Source organism: Amblyomma americanum, chromosome 3 (genome assembly GCF_052857255.1).
Source record: "Amblyomma americanum isolate KBUSLIRL-KWMA chromosome 3, ASM5285725v1, whole genome shotgun sequence".
Classification (NCBI taxonomy): domain Eukaryota; kingdom Metazoa; phylum Arthropoda; class Arachnida; order Ixodida; family Ixodidae; genus Amblyomma; species Amblyomma americanum.
Genome location: NC_135499.1, coordinates 38,809,439 through 38,826,754, shown reverse-complemented (window position 1 = coordinate 38,826,754; position 17,316 = coordinate 38,809,439). Strand labels below are relative to the sequence as shown.

General features: G+C 45.4%; 2 protein-coding genes across 2 annotated transcripts; one reads left to right on the top strand and one right to left on the bottom strand.

Annotated features, from left to right (window-relative positions):
- Positions 1–2,307: 2,307 nt before the first annotated feature.
- Positions 2,308–5,785, bottom strand: LOC144123687 (uncharacterized). Its single transcript, XM_077656470.1, has 9 exons — positions 5,602–5,785; positions 5,360–5,542; positions 5,101–5,154; positions 4,718–4,774; positions 4,588–4,635; positions 3,735–3,773; positions 3,468–3,667; positions 2,687–2,846; positions 2,308–2,477 (listed from the first exon to the last, which is right to left on the bottom strand). The coding sequence occupies exons 1-9, from the start codon at positions 5,783–5,785 to the stop codon at positions 2,350–2,352; spliced, it is 1,053 nt and encodes a 350-aa protein (XP_077512596.1). The 3' UTR covers positions 2,308–2,349.
- Positions 5,786–6,383: 598 nt separating this feature from the next.
- LOC144122914 (uncharacterized) lies at positions 6,384–9,645 on the top strand. The gene is made up of 3 exons (XM_077655878.1): positions 6,384–7,045; positions 9,452–9,512; positions 9,575–9,645. Exons 1-3 carry the CDS (start codon positions 6,402–6,404, stop codon positions 9,617–9,619), a joined length of 750 nt encoding a protein of 249 aa, XP_077512004.1. The 5' UTR covers positions 6,384–6,401; the 3' UTR covers positions 9,620–9,645.
- Positions 9,646–17,316: the final 7,671 nt, after the last annotated feature.

Genomic DNA, 17,316 nt, shown 5'->3' with positions numbered 1-17,316 from the left:
TACGTAAGTGATTCTAAAATAAGAAAACTGGTTCCCGATGTGGTTCCAACCGTATTTGAAGGGTATCCTTCTTACCTAGCACCCAGTGCGAAGAAAGCACGCAGGACCCTAAACGTCAGAGACACTGCTCCTTCCAGGAAGCCAGCAAAACGAAAGGCATCCAATGAACCACGGATATCCGTCGTACGTCCGTTTAAGATCCGAATCTCCAGTGCCAGGGGAGGATGTCCGCAGGGCATCCGTGAGGACGTCCGTATTCGGATATCCGCATCGGAGATTTGGTGTATGTCCGATGGACATCCGTTATCGGATGTCCGATGAATATACGATTCTGTATAGCCATGGAATGTCCGTTTTCATCCTTTCGTGGATATTTTGATGAGCCTGCAGCTGTGCATTGCAAAATTCAACATGCATTTTAGTTTCTACAGTGGAGTGCTTAATGAAACAATTTCTTAAACCTTCTGATGGCTTTGCCTCTGCATGCAAATGTAAAAAAGTTAAAACCACTGATGCTTCCTATAATTGGCTGCATTTTTTAGCTCAATTTGCGTGAGGTGTTATTTACTTCAAACTGTCCACACATTTTCAGATGTAATCTGAAATATCTGCACACTTTTGTATGTGAGCTGCACAATATAACCGCTCTTAACAGATCATTCCACTCTCGGCATGAATCTGTTATGGAAGCATTATATTGAAATTAAAAGCAATCATAACCTCTGGAGAAATTCAAACACCTAGTAAATATTCAGCAGCAAACAAACGCAGGGCCCACAAAAGCTTTCAGTATACCAAAGGCAAAAAAATCTCAATGCCCTGGCTGCTATCAATTGAAGCGCAGCCAGGCATTTGTGGTTGTGTTGTGCAGCCTGGGCGAGGCAGTTCAAATTTAACCAATCATTCAGTCAGTGGCCACATACTTTGACTGTCAAGCAGCTCAGCTTTTTGGAATCTGAGTTCCGAAACACTTTCGTAGACACGTGCATTTAACTAAAATTTCGATCAATATTACTTTTTTTTTCATTTCATTCATTTTTATTTGTTCTTCACAACATGACGTACACATTGTGAAAGGGGCCAAGAAGAAAAGCCGTTCCTTTACGGCTTGAAAAAAAAATCTTGGTCCCCCCTGGCATTGACGGCAACGAAGCAACACAATCCAGAAACAAATGTACAGAAAAAAATATACAGAAATATACAGAGACAAACAAAATTATAACTTGGCATTTTTATGAAAGGTATGGCGACAAGCTCATGGAACGGTCGGGAAATAAAGACATGCAGTCATAATGAAACAGTGGCTAAATATCTGTACAAGGTGTTTTGTTTATGAAATATGTGGTGTGTATTAGGGACATGCAAATTAATAAAACAACGCCTTCAGGTTCCGGAAATTTAGTCCTAAAATATCTGTTCCCGCTTTAATATGTTCATTTAGTAATCGAGGCAGGTTATTCCTAAGACTCTGAAACCCATAGTTCGTACGGCATTTTGGCACTTTCCAACGGTCTGTTGTCCTCGTATTGTAGGCCGCGTTGCCTATTAATTCTAAGTTCGATATGTCCAAAAACAGCCTTTGATTTTCCTTGATGCTGAGTTTATATTCGCGTAGGAGTTTATAATGATACATTTTAGTTATTGGAATGACCTTAAGATTTCTGAAGATAAATTTACTTGAGTAAAACTTAGGCAAATTATTAATGATCCGTAAAACCTTTTTTTGCATCCTTAAAAGACTACTAAGGTTTTTGTCGGTCGTTGTGCCTCTAACTACAAGTTAGCTATGGAAAATGTAAAGCATTTTATCTCGCTCAGATGCTTCAGTAACACTGGCAGCAAAACATCAACAAGGCACTGATTGTGGTGTTTTGTGCAACAGAAGAATGAATTGAATTTCTATAAAACATCAAACATTTATTGGCCAGATGTTTAATCCACCAGGGTGGAGTAGATTTGTTGTAAGGGAGTAATTACTCATTGGCATCCAGCCAAGCGCAGCCATATGACTACAGAGGAAAGCCATACAGCTCTCTCAGAAATTTCGCAGGTAAAGAAATATTCGTTCCTCTCCGGGATTCAAACCCGGGACCACCGCTTCACCGGAGCAGTTGCGCTACCAACTGAGCTAACCAAGACGGCGAGCTTATGGTACTTTGCCATCCCAGTTAGCTCAGTTGGTAGCACGACTGCTGTAGTGAAGCGGTGGTCCCGAGCTCGAACCCATGCAGACCAGGACGAAGTTTCCTTCAACTGCGAAGTTTCTGAAAAAGCTGTACAGCTTTCCTCTGTAGGCGTATGGCTGCGCTTGGGTGGATGCCAATGAGTAATTACTCCCTTATTAAACATTTATTGCAGAAAATGCTGCGAGAGTTTTTGATTGCAGCGCTCCTTGGCTCGGCGCAGCCACTCTTTAATTGCAGTATCCACATCGTCATGTGTCACTTCCTGAAGATGCCTCGTCCTCCTGACCGAGTCTGAAAGTATAGATTGCATGAAAACAATGTCTTGTGAAAATCTTGCACCCAGAGGGTATCCAACGAGCACCAAGAGCCAGCACCACAAGTGATTGTCATGCCTGCTGATCGCTTAATTTTAGTGGTACAGTTTTTTACCACGAGCCTCAACTACAGCATGCACACTCTTGAAACATAAAAACATATCTGCATGGAAAATGTTTGCCCACCAAAGATGACTGAGCGAAGTTGAAGCGCATCAAAGCGCTCCTTTCCTTTTCTTCCATGCATCGAGAACTGCGCTGCCAAGCTGTCTTTCATCAATTGGGCCATCATTGTCCGTACAGTGACGGGCACTGATTTTGTACCATAGGACTGGAGTTGTGCAATCTGAAAGAGAGCACCACGAGTTCATAGCTAGCACAAGAGCATGGTTCACAAACTGCATTAGCAGGAGCAGTTGCAAGCTGTAATTAAAAGGGCTGTGCAAACAAATGGACAAACAGTAATATGAAAATGTTCTCAATGTAATGGAACCCCTGAGAATGAATAGATCAACTTGAAAAACAAAACGATAAAAAAAGGCAGTATTGTTTCTTGAGCTTTCCTAACTGGTTTATAGTGCAAGAAGAAACAAAGGAATCAACATATCTTTGGCAGTAATTAACAATGCATAGACTCATTAATTTGAAAGTGCAGTTGCAGAGTTGCCAACCTCAGCAACTGCATTCACTTGGCAAAGGGCTTAGTTAGCAGTCTGCTAGGGTACATGTAAACAACATTACCATCACATATTTCACGACCTACTGCAAAAAACAAAGGGATTTGGTTTTTAAGCTGCTACATATCTGTTGGCGCTAAATCAATGCAAGACAAGTTGCTGTCAGCAAAAACAAAAACCAAAGTAATAATTGTTTAGCTGTTTCACACAAAAACGTACCTAAGGCATGTGAAAACAAACTTAATTCCTCAGATTTGCAGCATGGACAGATGCTAACCGAAGTCACTCACCAGGGCATTTCTCCGTTCGGGAGTGAGTCCAGAATCAAAGGCCTTCAATTGTTCAACTGTGCCAAAAGGCTCACTAACAACACAGTCTGTATTCTCTGGAACTTGACTTTCTGGCCTTGTGATGCCAGAAAGCAGTTCCAGAATTTCAGTCTGTGTGTGCTTTATAATAGCAAAGTTGGACATAACTCGTCTCTGGAAATCTACAGGCACAAAGAAGCTGGTTACAATGCTGTCAAAAATCCCAACAGCAGGAAAGTCAGAACTCACCAGCATAACCGAGACACCGAGAGCAGTTATGCGCACCACCTGGAGGGATAAAAAAGGATGGCATTAGCCTAACAGCTCTGAGAACTACAAGTTATTAAGCACAAAAAAAAATTTCAAGCAGCCTTCGTCATTGCTCATAACTGTTTCTTTGTGCCGATGTTCTGAAAGAACCAAATGAAAAATGTAATTCTGTTCATTACCAAAGATACATCGCAGTTGAAAAAGCAACAGCTAAAAGTTAGACAATGGATAAACAGTTGTGCATCATACATATTTGAACAGCGCAATAAAACAATGGGACACAACGAAGAAATGACACTACAAAAGCTGTGCATCTGCTGAGTAGTTTTTGAATTTTCCTTTTGTTACACTGTGCTATATATATATTCAATTTTTTCGACAGCAGTTAAGACACTTGTTGCTCAGAAAACTGAATACTAAAAATGGGAACTTTTTTTCCACCGCCGTCAGATAATAATTTGTGATGTAAAGACCAGAAGGAACTTCTAGACGACAGTGTAGGCTGGCACAAAGGATTTGCATGCAACAGTCGCTTGCAAAACCACGGTTAAGAGTGGCAATACTTGTACCTCATTTTAAGGTCTTCTCTAGCTTACACAAACTCAGCATTCAGTAAGGGGATGTACTGATGCAGGCAAACTTAAAATGTGTTCTCAGAGTTCCTTTAAAGCTGGACACCACTTACTGCTGCCCATGTATTGAGGTGAAAAGTGGTTACAGTAAATAAAATCGGAGAATGCAAAGAGAAAATAGAAGCGTTGGGGGTATTATAAAACAGCAGAACTGGGATACAAGGAAGCAATAGCACAAATGCCCTACAATCATTACTTACATTGCTGAGAAGGGCTGGGTGGCACTTCCCGCTCCAGGGCCAAGTCAGCTGTGTATGCATGCGCAAGGAATTTAAATTAATATTTACAACAGAAAACTAGAAACTCAAACTGTAACTTAAAGGTAACTACCAGTGGCTGCCCTTGAAGTGCTTTGCCCTGCCACTGGGTTTTCATTCAAGCCAGGGCCTGAGCAAAGAAAAATTCATTTTGCAAAATGACAATGGAATTGTCAATTGTGGCATTTGGACTGTCTGGAAACTGAAGAATGTCAGTAGCACATACTACCATGATTTGATTTCAACATTCAGGTGCTTGGAGGGAAGAGATAAATGCAACGTGTCTTTACATCCAGCAGAGTTTATGTAAAACAAAAACAATCAAGCTCTGCAGCTCAGGCACATTCATATGCCTGCCTGATATGCCTTAATGAGCAGTCTTGTAATAAAATATTGAAATGCCTTAACTGCTATAGCACGTGGAAACTCTACAAAATGGAAATAAAATTTGCTTACCTTGCAATCGCTCTGCAGAATTTGCTGTCTTTTCAGCATGAGGGGTCACATAAGCTGTGTATGAATGCACAAGAAAAAATGAATATTTACAACACAAAATAGAAACTCAAAATGCAAATAAAGGTGATTACCAGTAGCAGTTACTTCATTAAGACAGCTGTCCAAGGCTGCGACATTCTCTTTTTGGCTGCGGGCTGAGAAAATAAAAATAAAAATAACGCCGCAAATGCACAAACTATAGAATAATAAAGCAACGTACGAGTGTTCCTGCATTCCAAAAGTCCCCGTGGAGCGACAGGATAATCCTTTGGTTCAGAGCTGTCGCTGTCGCTCCAGCGGTTAGGCCGCACGATTCTCCTCCGCTTCGGCGTGCTCTCATCGGTTGAGAGGTCTGAAGTGAACCGGGATAGCTCAAGTTTCTTGCGCCCTTCTCCATATGTGCCTAAAAATATATATAACCTTGACCTAGCTGTCATTTCAAAATCAGCAGTATATTCTTACAAAATATCCCTTTCACGCTTGCAGCATATTCGACGAATTCAGATGAAGGGGGATCCCCGCGCCGCACCAGCCTTACGGCTTTGTCTGCAGCGACACTGGGCCACAGGCACTTGTCGCCGTTCAGCCACGTGCATGGAACTAACTCCACTTCGCGTGTGTTGTTGAATTCAACAATTGCGTACATGTCTGAAATAAACGTATATATACATATTATAAAGAGTTCACAGAGAAAGCAAGAACTTCCTATACGGCATCTCAGATCTGATCGAAAGACGACTTACCTTCAACTAGTTGCACCTATGGGGCGATGCTGACAGTGGAATAGAAAATGCGCGCTAGAGGCACTGGGCTTGTCCAGGCTTGGCTATGAACGGATGGGGTGCAAACTAGTGCAGCCTCTAGCGGTGTCATTGCGATAGAAAAATTATAAAAGCAATAATAAATTTTATCACATAGACAAATAAAACTACTGTAGGTAACAATTTTAAAAATAAAATGTTTCCTTTTTAAAACTGCTGTAGAAAGTTGAAATGTTGCTACTATTTTTTTGCTTTTTTTGTTCGTCTGGCAACTACATTTTAGGGTACGCCAGCTACACACGTACCGCGGCTACCGCAGCCACTCCACCAACCCCACCATCGCGTCAACCGCGCTACCGTGCTCACGACCGTGCTTGGTACCCAGGGACAGGTGTGCACGTGTGTCGTTGCGTGATTTCATTTTGTCGACGTGAACTGAGCCACCCAGTTAGTCTTGCTCTTCTATGCACGTAGTTTCAAGTCTCATGTGTGCTTTCCGAAATGCCTAAAATCAAAATCGAGGAGAAGGCTTATGCAAGGGCAAAAGCCTCGCGCGAGACAAAGGTGCTCTTCGAGAACTTTGGGCGATGCAGTCGCCAAAGAACGGTACCCGTGCCTGCAGCTTCTGTTGCGTCGTCTGCCGCTTCTACTGTGTCGTCTGCCGCATCCAGTGATGGTGCCACTACAATATCAGACGCATTCTTTGACATCCGCGCTCTCCAGAATGAACAAGTGACTGCCGTGAGCGACATAGCAGCAACACCAGACCTCCCAGAAGTAGCGCCAGCTGTTTCTTCAGGCTTCCCTTGTTCATCGGCTTCAAGTTGCGACACAGCTTCCGAGGACCCTGCTGATTGCCCCAACCCAAATCCAGCCACCGAGTCTCGCGATCTGGTGACAGCACTGCGGGCTTGGGCCCTAAAAGAAAACATTTCGCACTCGGCATTATCATCCCTACTCAAGCTTCTGAAGGCACACCCTTTCGATACAACTTGCCTTCCGTCTGATGCTCGCACATTGCTCCGCACACCGCGAGAGACAATAAATATTTCAGCGCTGACCGCCATGCCACCCGGGGAATACTGTCATTATGGTCTCGAGCACCAGCTCAGAAACATGCTGTCACATAGAAGTCTCGAAGGCAGGTCTGTTAGTCTTTCTTTTAATATTGATGGACTCCCAATTTCTAAAAGCTCTAGAATGCAGTTATGGATAATTCAGTGCCAGGTTCTTGAATGTCGGAGCGCTGCACCTTTTGTTGTAGGTATATTTGCTGGAATATCAAAGCCAAACTCGGCCAATGAGTTCCTATCTCCTTTCGTCACTGAACTGGGGCAGCTTATTTCATGCGGGATTAACGTTAAAGGTCAAATTTGCCAGGTTTCAGTGAGGAGCCTTATTTGCGATGCTCCAGCGCGGCCTTTCGTCTTCTCTATCAAAGGCCACATGGGGTATTCAGGTTGCCCAAAATGCTCTGTAGAAGGAATGTATGTTAACAACAGGGTTGTCTTCCCTTCAAAAAGCTCGACACTAAGGACAGACGATTCTTTCAGACGCCAGACTGACCCAAATCACCACAATGACGTGTCAGTTCTTACGTCACTACCCACTGACTGCATCACAAGTGCGCCTCTTGACTATATGCACTTGATGTGCCTTGGTGTCATGAAAAAGTTGTTAAAGCTATGGTTGGGTGGGCCACTGAGCATACGTCTGGGGCCAGCAGAGCGCAAGAAGTTGTGCGATGTGAACGTCTCCTTAGCTGCACACGTGCCCAGTGAGTTTGTGCGAAAACCACGAAGCATTGTGGAGTTTGACCGCTGAAAGGCAACCGAATTCAGACTTTTTTTGTTGTATACAGGTCCAGTAGTACTCAAATCTGTTCTTCCTACTGCTGTGTACTCTAACTTCCTCGCCTTGCACTGTGGTGCTTTTCTTCTTGCTCATCCTGCACTGTGCCACAAGTATGTGGAGTATGCAGAGGCACTTCTTCAGCATTTTGTGATGACATTTCCAAGTCTATATGAAGACGAACATATTTCTTATAATGTTCACTGTCTTCTACATATAGCTAATGATGTGCGCAACCATGGGCCGCTTGATTCATTCAGTGCATTTCCATTCGAAAACAACATGCAGTTTTTGAAGCGCCTTCTCAAAAGGCACAGTGCTCCACTCGCCCAACTGTACAATCGTCTAAAGGAGCGGGAAAACATGGAACCTTTTGCTAGGTCATCACCATCCACTGTCGAACTTGAAAGGCAGCACACAGATGCACCTCTATTTTTTGGTTGCAGTCCTCCATTGTATAAGTGTGCAAAGTTTGAAAATTTCAAGCTTGTTTCAGGGACAGCCAACAATTGCTGTATGATAAAGGACTCTGTAATCCTTGTGGAGAGCTTTGCACGCTTGACTACAACACTAGCACCTTGTATAATTGGCAGGGAATTCACAGTGAAAGAGAACTTTTACAGCAAACCATTTATCTCTGGGCAAATTGGGGTTTTCGTTGTCTCTAGGCCCTCTGGTATAAAATGATGGCCAGTAGATGGTGTCCGTAAGCTCGTCAGGTTTCCTTTTTCTGAGAAGTCAATTGTTATTCCACAGCTACTTACATGTTAGCTCTGTCAGAGGCAAACTTTTTAGTGTCAGGCTTAACATTTCAAAAAAACATGGACTATGAAAGAGACTATAGTGAATGGGTTTGGTTTATCCGGATTAACATTCCAAAGTGACTAGGCTATGAGGGACACTGTAGTGGAGGGCTCTAGATAATTTCGACTACCTGGGGTTTCTTAACGTGCACTGACAAAACGCAGTACTCGCGCCTCTAGAATTTTGCTTCCATCGAAATGCAGCCGCCGTCTTCCAGGTCAGTAGCCGAGCACTGTAACCACTGAGCCACCACGGTGGCCAGTGAATGGGTTCCAGATCAATCTCGATCACCTGCAATTCTATATGTGTACTGACACCACACAGTACAGCATACTGCCACCATCGAAATGCAGTCAAGATTACTGAACCCATCTTCTCAGACTCGGCAGTCAAGTGCCCTAAACACAGAGCCACTGTGGTGGAGCTTAACTGGGAAGTACTACTGAGTGACAGCATTACAGATTTTGGTGATCCACTATTGCCAAGACAAGCCATTCCTGCTGTAACCCTGTCTCGGCTACAGTTGCGGCTCTTGCAGGTCTGCTCAATCTTGCACATCATGGAGAAAACACAAGTAAGTACAGCCATCTGCCTTTTAAGTTTTCTAATCTCATACAGAATTTTTCTAGCCCCTAGAACTGCGGACTGCATCAATGCTCATGGGATGCATTATCTCTTACTCTGCCTCTGTGTTCAGTGGTAAGTTACAGTTGCTTGGCAAATGTTGCCTACTCTCACACTCTGTTAACTTGTTTTCTCACGGATGGTGCATAGACGTGAACAGCCTGTTCTGGTATAGGAGGTTGCAGTACGGAGCAGCAGTACACATGTAAGTTTGTAGTGCGTTGTTAAAATTGCCAACTCCCCAAATGCATATCTCGCTTTTTCCTTTGCAGCATGCTTGTGGAGGCTCGTGCAGCTGATTGTAGCAAATGTGCCACATCGTACAGTCAACAGGTATGTAGTAACACCAGCATAAGTGTTGACCACTCTTACAGCCTGTCCACTTATTCCCTCAGGATTGCTGCGTGGATGTGACCAGCCCATTCAGAGCAACTGTGTAGTAGCTTGCGCTGCAGAGGAGCAGTCTACGTGTGTAAGTTCGAAGTCTTGTTGAAAGTGCCAACTTCCCTCATGCATTTTCCAGTACTTCTTTTTGAGCATGCATGTGGACAGCTCGTGCAGATCATTGTAGAAATGTGCTACATCTTAGAGTCAACAGGTCTGTATACTAGTATCAGCTAGCAGAAGTGTTGCCCACTCTCGCAAATTATCCACTTGTTCCCTCAGGGTTCCTGCATGGATTAGACCAGCCCATTCAAAGCAACCATATGCTACTGAGGAGCAGTGTGCACGTAAGTTCAAAATATGTTGAAATTGTCAACTGCCCTTATGCATTTTTCATATTTTCCTTTTCATCATTTGTATGGATGGCTCATGCAATTGACTGTTGCAAATGTGTGACATAATAGAATCAATAGGTAGACGTTCTATCTCTAGTATCTTTCATTATGATCTTCTGTGGCAGTATCTTGAATTGAAAAATCATGTACCCTTTCAGTGACACTATTTTTGCATTTGTTGTTTTCTTGGGAAAAAACTTCTTTTACAACATATTCAACTGAGAATACAACCTGCACACAGTCACCCCTTCCTATTGCGTGGGACGTCTTCCTGCTTCAAGCGTGAAGAATGCTTCTTGGAAGCTGAAACCATGTATTAATGCCTTTAATAAAATTATTTTGAGTTTAAGACAACTTGCTTTGGGTTTATTTGCTTCCTATAGGGACATGCATTTGCCATACGGTGAGGCCCGATTTTGGGGCTTGTACAGCTATATTAGTGGCTGCAGTCACCAAGGCCGGCTTCATAAAAGCACAGCATGCCCAACATGCCAATGGCCTCATTAGATCCGTGGCGGATATCCTCGGATATTTGGATCGGACGTCCATCGGAGATCGTTCCAGTTACATATGTACGTCCTTGGGACGTCCGACGGAGATCCGTCGGACATCGGCGGATCTCCTACGGATATCTGTATATCCGAAAACGGACATACGTAGTACGTCCGCTGGACGTACAGTGGTTGATTGGGCAGAGCCGGAAGATTGCGAGAATGCATTGTTAGCGTCGCCGGAAGGTGAAACCAAGCAGATGGCTACTATATGCACGCAAACAACTATGTGCAGCGAGCTAGCCGATACCTTTTAATGACAGCGAGGCTTCGTTCACAGGTAGCGTACTATCGCTCCAAGGTCTCAAAAGTACAGCAGCAACTAGAAGCAGAAAGGAAGGTGGTATCCGCATATCGCGACGACAAGAGCTACTCATCTCTTAAAAAAAATTGCTTCAGGCGCTTAAAAGGGGGAGAAAAAGGCCGTCTTCCTGCTTCACCAAATCGACGGATATCAGAAGAAATTCCAGTCTTATCCCGAAGAAGTAATCAAAGTGAAATCTAAAGTCTGACGAAAACTCGTCTGGTCGGGTAGAAGCTTCATGTATGAAGAAAAACGAACGCCGACCAAAAGGTTGTTGTTTAAAACGAAGGCGTTTCGGCTTCCGTACGGAAGCCTTGATCACTGGGCGGAAAGCCCAAAGCATAAAGCTTAAGTGCGTCGCAGTAATCGCCCCAAGCATCTTGCGTACGTAGGCGGGAGTTTGCCTGCGTTGTGGTTAAGGGTTTTGTCTGTTGTTTGGTCATCGCAAGAAAATCAGTCATCTCAAGAGAAAAGAATTGGCTGTCACGTCGATATCTGGAATCCCTGATAATCCAAACAACAGACAAAACCCTTAACCACAACGCAGGCAATCTCCCGCCTACGTACGCAAGATGCTTGAGGCGATTACTGCGACGCACTTAAGCTTTATGCTTTGGGCTTTCCGCCCAGTGATCAAGGCTTCCGTATGGAAGCCGAAACGTCTTTGTTTTAAACAACCTTTTGGTCGGCGTTCCTTTTTCTTCATACATGAAGTAATCAGTGAGTGCGTCATATGACGATTTCTTTCGCCGAAAGGTTGTGATCATGCGCGTACTACTCTGATGACACTGCCACATAAGCGCACACTTCAGCGCTACGTTGGTCCCAGCTCAACTTCTTCTGGAATGAGTAACGCCATGAAAGGAAGGTTAGTTCGGGAGTCTTCCCTTCTCAGCCACAAACAGCACATGGCGTCATTAATAATCGATGAAGCAGCAATAAAGCCAAAGTGCATATATGATCGGAAGTCCGACGTGGCTTTTGGGATCAGAGACAAGCCAGGAAACGGTGCGCCACGTACCAAGAACGAAACGCTTGCCAACCGAGTGCTATGTTTCGTGCTCCACGGAGTGGTCAGCTCGTACAAGATACCATGTTCATATTACTTTAAAAAGCAACTCAGCGGGAGAGACTTGTATGCGTGGATGAAGGACGTCATCTCTGCAGCTGAAGAATGCGGCTTTTTAGTAATTCGTATCGTTACGGATAACTACTCAGCCAACAGAACGATGTTCAAGCACATGGGGAACGGTTCGTTGTCAACTATAGTGAAGCATCCTCAGGATGATGAAAGAGTAATTTTTTTGAGCTTCGATCCTTGCCATGTTTTCAAGAATGTCCGCAGCCAATTTTTGGCACGGGAGCTCACAGACGGCACTGGCGTCATCAGCGGTTCATTTGTGCAGAAGCTGTATGAGCACCACAAGGAAATGACGGTAAAGTTGGCTAGAAATCTAACACGAAAGCACGTTTATCCGTCGAACCTTGAGAAAATGAACATGCTACGCGCCGGGCAGGTGTTTTAGCCCCAAGTCACCGCGGCTCTGGAGCACCTCCAGCAGAACTCGCGAGTCAGTTCCATTCTCTTTGCTTTCAAGTACGCAGCATCTACGACTAAGTTCATGAAAGTGATGAAGAAATGGTTCGACATTCATGACACAACATACAAGGGAAGTGACTGCAAAATGCCCATCTCTAAGGAAGACGATGGCCAACTACTGTGGCTGCAAACTGAGTTTTGCAGCTACGTGAAGAATATTCAAGACTGTTCCATCGCCACTAGTGTTGGGAACTTCACAGAGGAAACGTACAGTGACCTACTTTTCACCACGAAATCCACAGTGGAGGTAACTCAATTTCTACTGAGAAGAGGCGTCAACTACGTTACTAGAAAGTTCAACAGTGATCCTATCGAGGCATTGTTCGGAAAATTGCGCTTTATGTGCGGACTTAACGACGCGCTGGACGCAAGAGCCATGACAGCAGCTCTGGATCACATTGTAAAGAAAAAAGCACTGCCATCGAAAGAAGCCACTAATCAAGGTGAAGACGCTGAAGAAGCGGCCGCCTCTGTTCCCCAAGATTTAGTTGAAGAATTGAAAGCTCGGCGAGCACATCTTCCAGCTCCGCCTGCGTCTGTTGATTATTCAGGCTTGGTGTACGTAGGTGGCTATATTGCCAAACTTATCAGTGATCTTGGGTGTGACGCTTGCATTATGCTTTTGACGACGAACAAGACTAGCAGCCCCCTTTACAAACTTCTGCGTGCCCAGAAGAATGGTGAACTTCACTATCCAAAGCCAGAATTTCTAGCTCTTTTGGAAATTATCTCGACGTTTTTTGAAAAGGCGTTCAGGGATCTTCCACGATCGAATATTCTTGAAACCTTACAACTAATCGTTGAGCCACATCTTGAAGATTCTCCCCTCCTATGCTGCCCGGAAGGTGTTGACAGGAGCCACGCCAAACGCTTAGCACATCTGATCTCGGAAAAGTTTCTCCGAATTCTTCTCGTCAATTACACAAAGAAGTTGACAGACCAAAATGACAAGCCGTCTGGGTTTATCCACAAACCAACGCGAAAGCATTTCAGGCTCTAAACGGAATCAGTCGGAACTGTCAGTCGCACGACAATGTTGTATAATTCATTACAAGTAGTTTTTGTTATTGGTGTAAGTTCTTTTAAGTATGTGAAACGTTGCTTCAAAAATCAAATGATCTGTCTCATGTATTGTGTTTCGTGCAGTGCGAACAGATTGAACAGATGCGTTTGAACGCATTGGAGCAGCAAATGCTATATTATTGTCAGAATACATTTTGAAGTACCGACAGAGACTGTGCCGGCCTTTGAGATGAAAATAAATGTTTCCTAATCCTGGTTTTTACTGAAATGCCTTGCTTCACTTTTACTCGAGTCAGTCCCAAATAATCCAGCCCAGCTATGGGCCATCATTGCATGCCATCTTCAATGTTTTGAGATCCATCTGTTCCAACTTCCAATCCAATGTTTTGAGAGCAGCTGCTCAGTAACATGTGCAAGGCGTCATAACCAGCGCGTGCCGAGGCTGCCTCCAGCGAACATTTCAGCGGCTCCCTTCGAGCGGAGAGGGTTGGCTCGCATCGCCCCCGGAGAGATGCGGTGGTAGGCCGCAACTGCCCCTCTTGCTGAGGCAGTAAGAGAGAGCGCGCGCTCCCCTCGAGACCGGCCTTGGTGGTTCCTTCCATTGTAGGAGTAGCTTGTTCTTGTCGGTCGGGAGGAGGACAAGTACCTTGTCACCGGGCTTGAATTGTCGATCCCTGGTCTTCCGATTGTATATCGTGGCGTAGCGGGCTCCAGCTTTTTGTAATTCTTCGTGTGCCAGTTGACAGGTTTCTTCTAATTTGTCCCGAAGGTCAAGAACGTGTTGGTATGTAGTCTTGGACTCTTCATCCAGTTCTTCGTTAGTCCAAAGTTCTTTGAGGATGGTCAGAGGCCATCTTACGGGTCGGCCGTACAGAAGTTCGAAGGGCGGAAACCCTAAACTGGCTTGCGGAACCTCTCTGTAAGCGAAAAGTAATGGCGCCAAATATCGGTCCCAATCGCGGGGTTTCTCAGCACATATGCGCTTCAACATCATCTTGAGTGTCCCGTTGAACTTTTCTACTAATCCATTGCCATTGGGTGGTGGGGGTGGTGTGCAGCTGGCGTAATGACAGCAGTCTTGCCACTTCTTTTATGAGATCTGAGGTGAAGTTGCTTCCCCGGTCACTCAGTACTTCTCTTGGCACCCCGATGCGAGAAAACATGTCGACAAGTGCTTCAGCCACTCGCTCGGTCTCGATGCTCAGCAGTGCCACAGCATCCGGATATTGGGTGGCAAAATCCACTAGAGTAAGGATGTATCGATTTCCGCTTTTGGATGGGAGATGGATTGGTCCAACGACGTCGATTGCCACTCTAGAGAACGGAGTTTCAATGATAGGTGTTTTCCCGAGCGGTACACGAGGTACGCGACCCTTTTGAATGGTTCTTTGGCAGATGTCACATGAAGCGACGAATCTCTTGACGTCGGCAGAGATACCTGGCCAAAAGAACTCATCCATTACCCTGGATGTATTTTTCTCGAGTCCCCGATGGCCGGCCATGATACTGTCTTGTGCTGTCTGTAGGACTGTGTCTCGATATTTCTCTGGTACGACCAACTGACGCAGTTCTTTGCCCGTTCTTTGCCCCTTCTTCCATCGAAACTCTATGTTACTCTTTCCGTCTCGGCATGTCCTTCTTTTGCCTACTTGTGACCGGCATGCCCGTAGCGTTTTCTCCCGCTCTTGTTCTCCCCCTAGCTTCGGTCTTCTGTCGATTCTTCGGCCGCGTCCGGGGTCTTCAACGATGAGAAGTTCCTTCCCTGATCCTTGGCTTGTGCGCGGGTTACAGCCGCCACAGTGGCTTCCTCCCTTTCGTGTCGTTCCGATTTTGCTGGCACTGGCTGTTCTTTATTTTTGGCGAGACTTTCTGGGTTTTCGGCTCCTCTCACTCCCTGGATGTTTCCCAAAATAAGATCATACAGGGGATTCCTCATGCATAATGCGGTCACCTCTCCGCTGTAGTACGGTGTGTCCACCGTCACCTTAGCTTCGGGCAGAAATCGAATGGTGCCATCTACGAGGAACACCGGGCTCTTTGTTCCGGTAAGTTCTTCGTCTTGAACTAGATCTCTCTTTACAATCACAATGCTAGCGCCCGTGTCGCGCAGCACGGACACTGATCTTCCTGCCACTTTTCCTGTCAGGACAGGCATCCCCTCCGCAAGGCGATCTGGTGGGGGTCCCATTACTGCGTTAATTACTGGTATTTTCTTGCCGCTCTTTAATTCTACAAAACCGTGGTCATCTTCTTCCTCTAGGTGGTCATCTGAGGGGGCCCGTACGCACGGTACCTGGGGAATGGGCTTGCTTGTGTTCGGACAAAGCGCGGCTCTGTGCCCCCTCTGGCCGCACTTAAAACAAGCTGTTGGGCTACTGTTTGTAGCGCCGTTGCGGCAACTAGATGCGTAATGGCCTAACTTGTTGCACAGGTACCACTTTGGCGGAGTTTTTGGGCTAAATCGGGCATCGCGGCTGTCGGTTTTTCTCGTACTCTCCGAATTCGTATTCTTTATCTTGGTCAGCTTTCGCCGGTCGCAAGCCAGAGAATGGGTCGGAGCCAAAGGTTCACAAAGCAAAACAGTTTATATAGCTAAGAGACGATACAGACATTCCACAATCACTCGTACGAGCACATGCAAAGAGATTCACTAATACAATGCAACTCATGCAAAGTCACAATAGAGAGAGATACAATTCAACTAATTCTTTGCACCTAAAGTGCAATAACACACCGAGAGACAAATAGTGAAAACACAATTTGATCAGTGGGCACTGCGACAGTCCGACGACTTGAGGAGCACGACGGGGCCGATCCGCAGACTGGCGCACGTTGCCTCGCTGGTCCGTCCTTGGCTGGTCGAGTGGTGTCCTCCCGGTAGTCGAGCGGGCGCGCTTCTCTGAAGCTTAAATGGCGGCTCGGGCTAACAGACGGCGGTTTCAGCCCCTCATTTATAGGCGCGGACCGCGTCTGTTTGTTCTTCGCGCCAAGGCAGGCGCGCACATACACGCAGCTTCAACCGCACAAACTCCTTTTCCTTCTTGCGCCGGGCGCGCGAGCCCATTGGTCGAGCGCGGAAACCACCTTCTAGAACAATCTAGGTCATTCGCGGCACGCTGAGTCATCGGCGCCGGAGCGAAGGGGGAGGGTATCCTTTGGTGCGCGCAAGGTTGCCCCTTTCCGTCGACAACATGCAGACTTCTCCAACATTCGAGAAAAATTGACGCCGCGCGTGTCTATGTTTACTTTGGCGCCGCTCCGGCGAGCACTCATCTCCGGAAAGTCACTCAACCCCCCGGGGTTCCTTCCCCGCTGTTTTTTGTTTTATTTTACCTCGCGTGGGCGCGATTGCTTGCGCGCAGCGCTGGTTTTTTCGAAGATGCGCCGAATTTTGTGACAGCCGGTGATGTTGAGCGAGTGAAAACTCATGAAAACAAACGATGAGGACAACTTTTCTGTGTTTGCAAGAGCTAAGGTTTGCAATTTTTTCCTAGTTGCGAAAATTTTTTGCCTTGCAAGTGTTATCCTTGCGAGAATTTCTGTGCAAAAATTGCTAGAGTATTTGCTAGAGTTATTTGGGCGTCAACATGGGAACGTACCAGCTGATGCAATATTTTACATAGATTATATGTAACGGAGGACTGGGATTGTTACATTTATTCCTCATGCAGATTGTATCCAGAATCTTTGTTTTGCGGGAACAAAAGCAGTTATTTCTAAGAACGGTGATCCATGTGCGACTGCTTGTTAATTGCCTGATTATGTAGGCTCGTCAATGTCTGCAAGGCCAATGGCTTTAAGTACATTTCTCTGCGAAGTCATCACGTCTTTCCAGATAATGAAGGCAAGATTTTCAAATCAGTATCTGTACGTGCACTGT

Excerpts from the sequence above, each read along its gene's own strand:
- LOC144123687 (XM_077656470.1), bottom strand. The coding sequence starts at position 5,785 with ATGTACGCAATTGTTGAATTCAACAACACACGCGAAGTGGAGTTAGTT. Across the intron at positions 5,543-5,601 it reads AAGCGTGAAAGGGATATTTT|GCACATATGGAGAAGGGCGC; the intron begins GTAAGAATATAC and ends ATATATTTTTAG. Across the intron at positions 5,155-5,359 it reads TTTGGAATGCAGGAACACTC|CTTATGTGACCCCTCATGCT; the intron begins GTACGTTGCTTT and ends ATTCATACACAG.
- LOC144122914 (XM_077655878.1), top strand. The coding sequence starts at position 6,402 with ATGCCTAAAATCAAAATCGAGGAGAAGGCTTATGCAAGGGCAAAAGCC. Across the intron at positions 7,046-9,451 it reads CATAGAAGTCTCGAAGGCAG|CATGCTTGTGGAGGCTCGTG; the intron begins GTCTGTTAGTCT and ends TTTCCTTTGCAG. Across the intron at positions 9,513-9,574 it reads CCACATCGTACAGTCAACAG|GATTGCTGCGTGGATGTGAC; the intron begins GTATGTAGTAAC and ends TTATTCCCTCAG.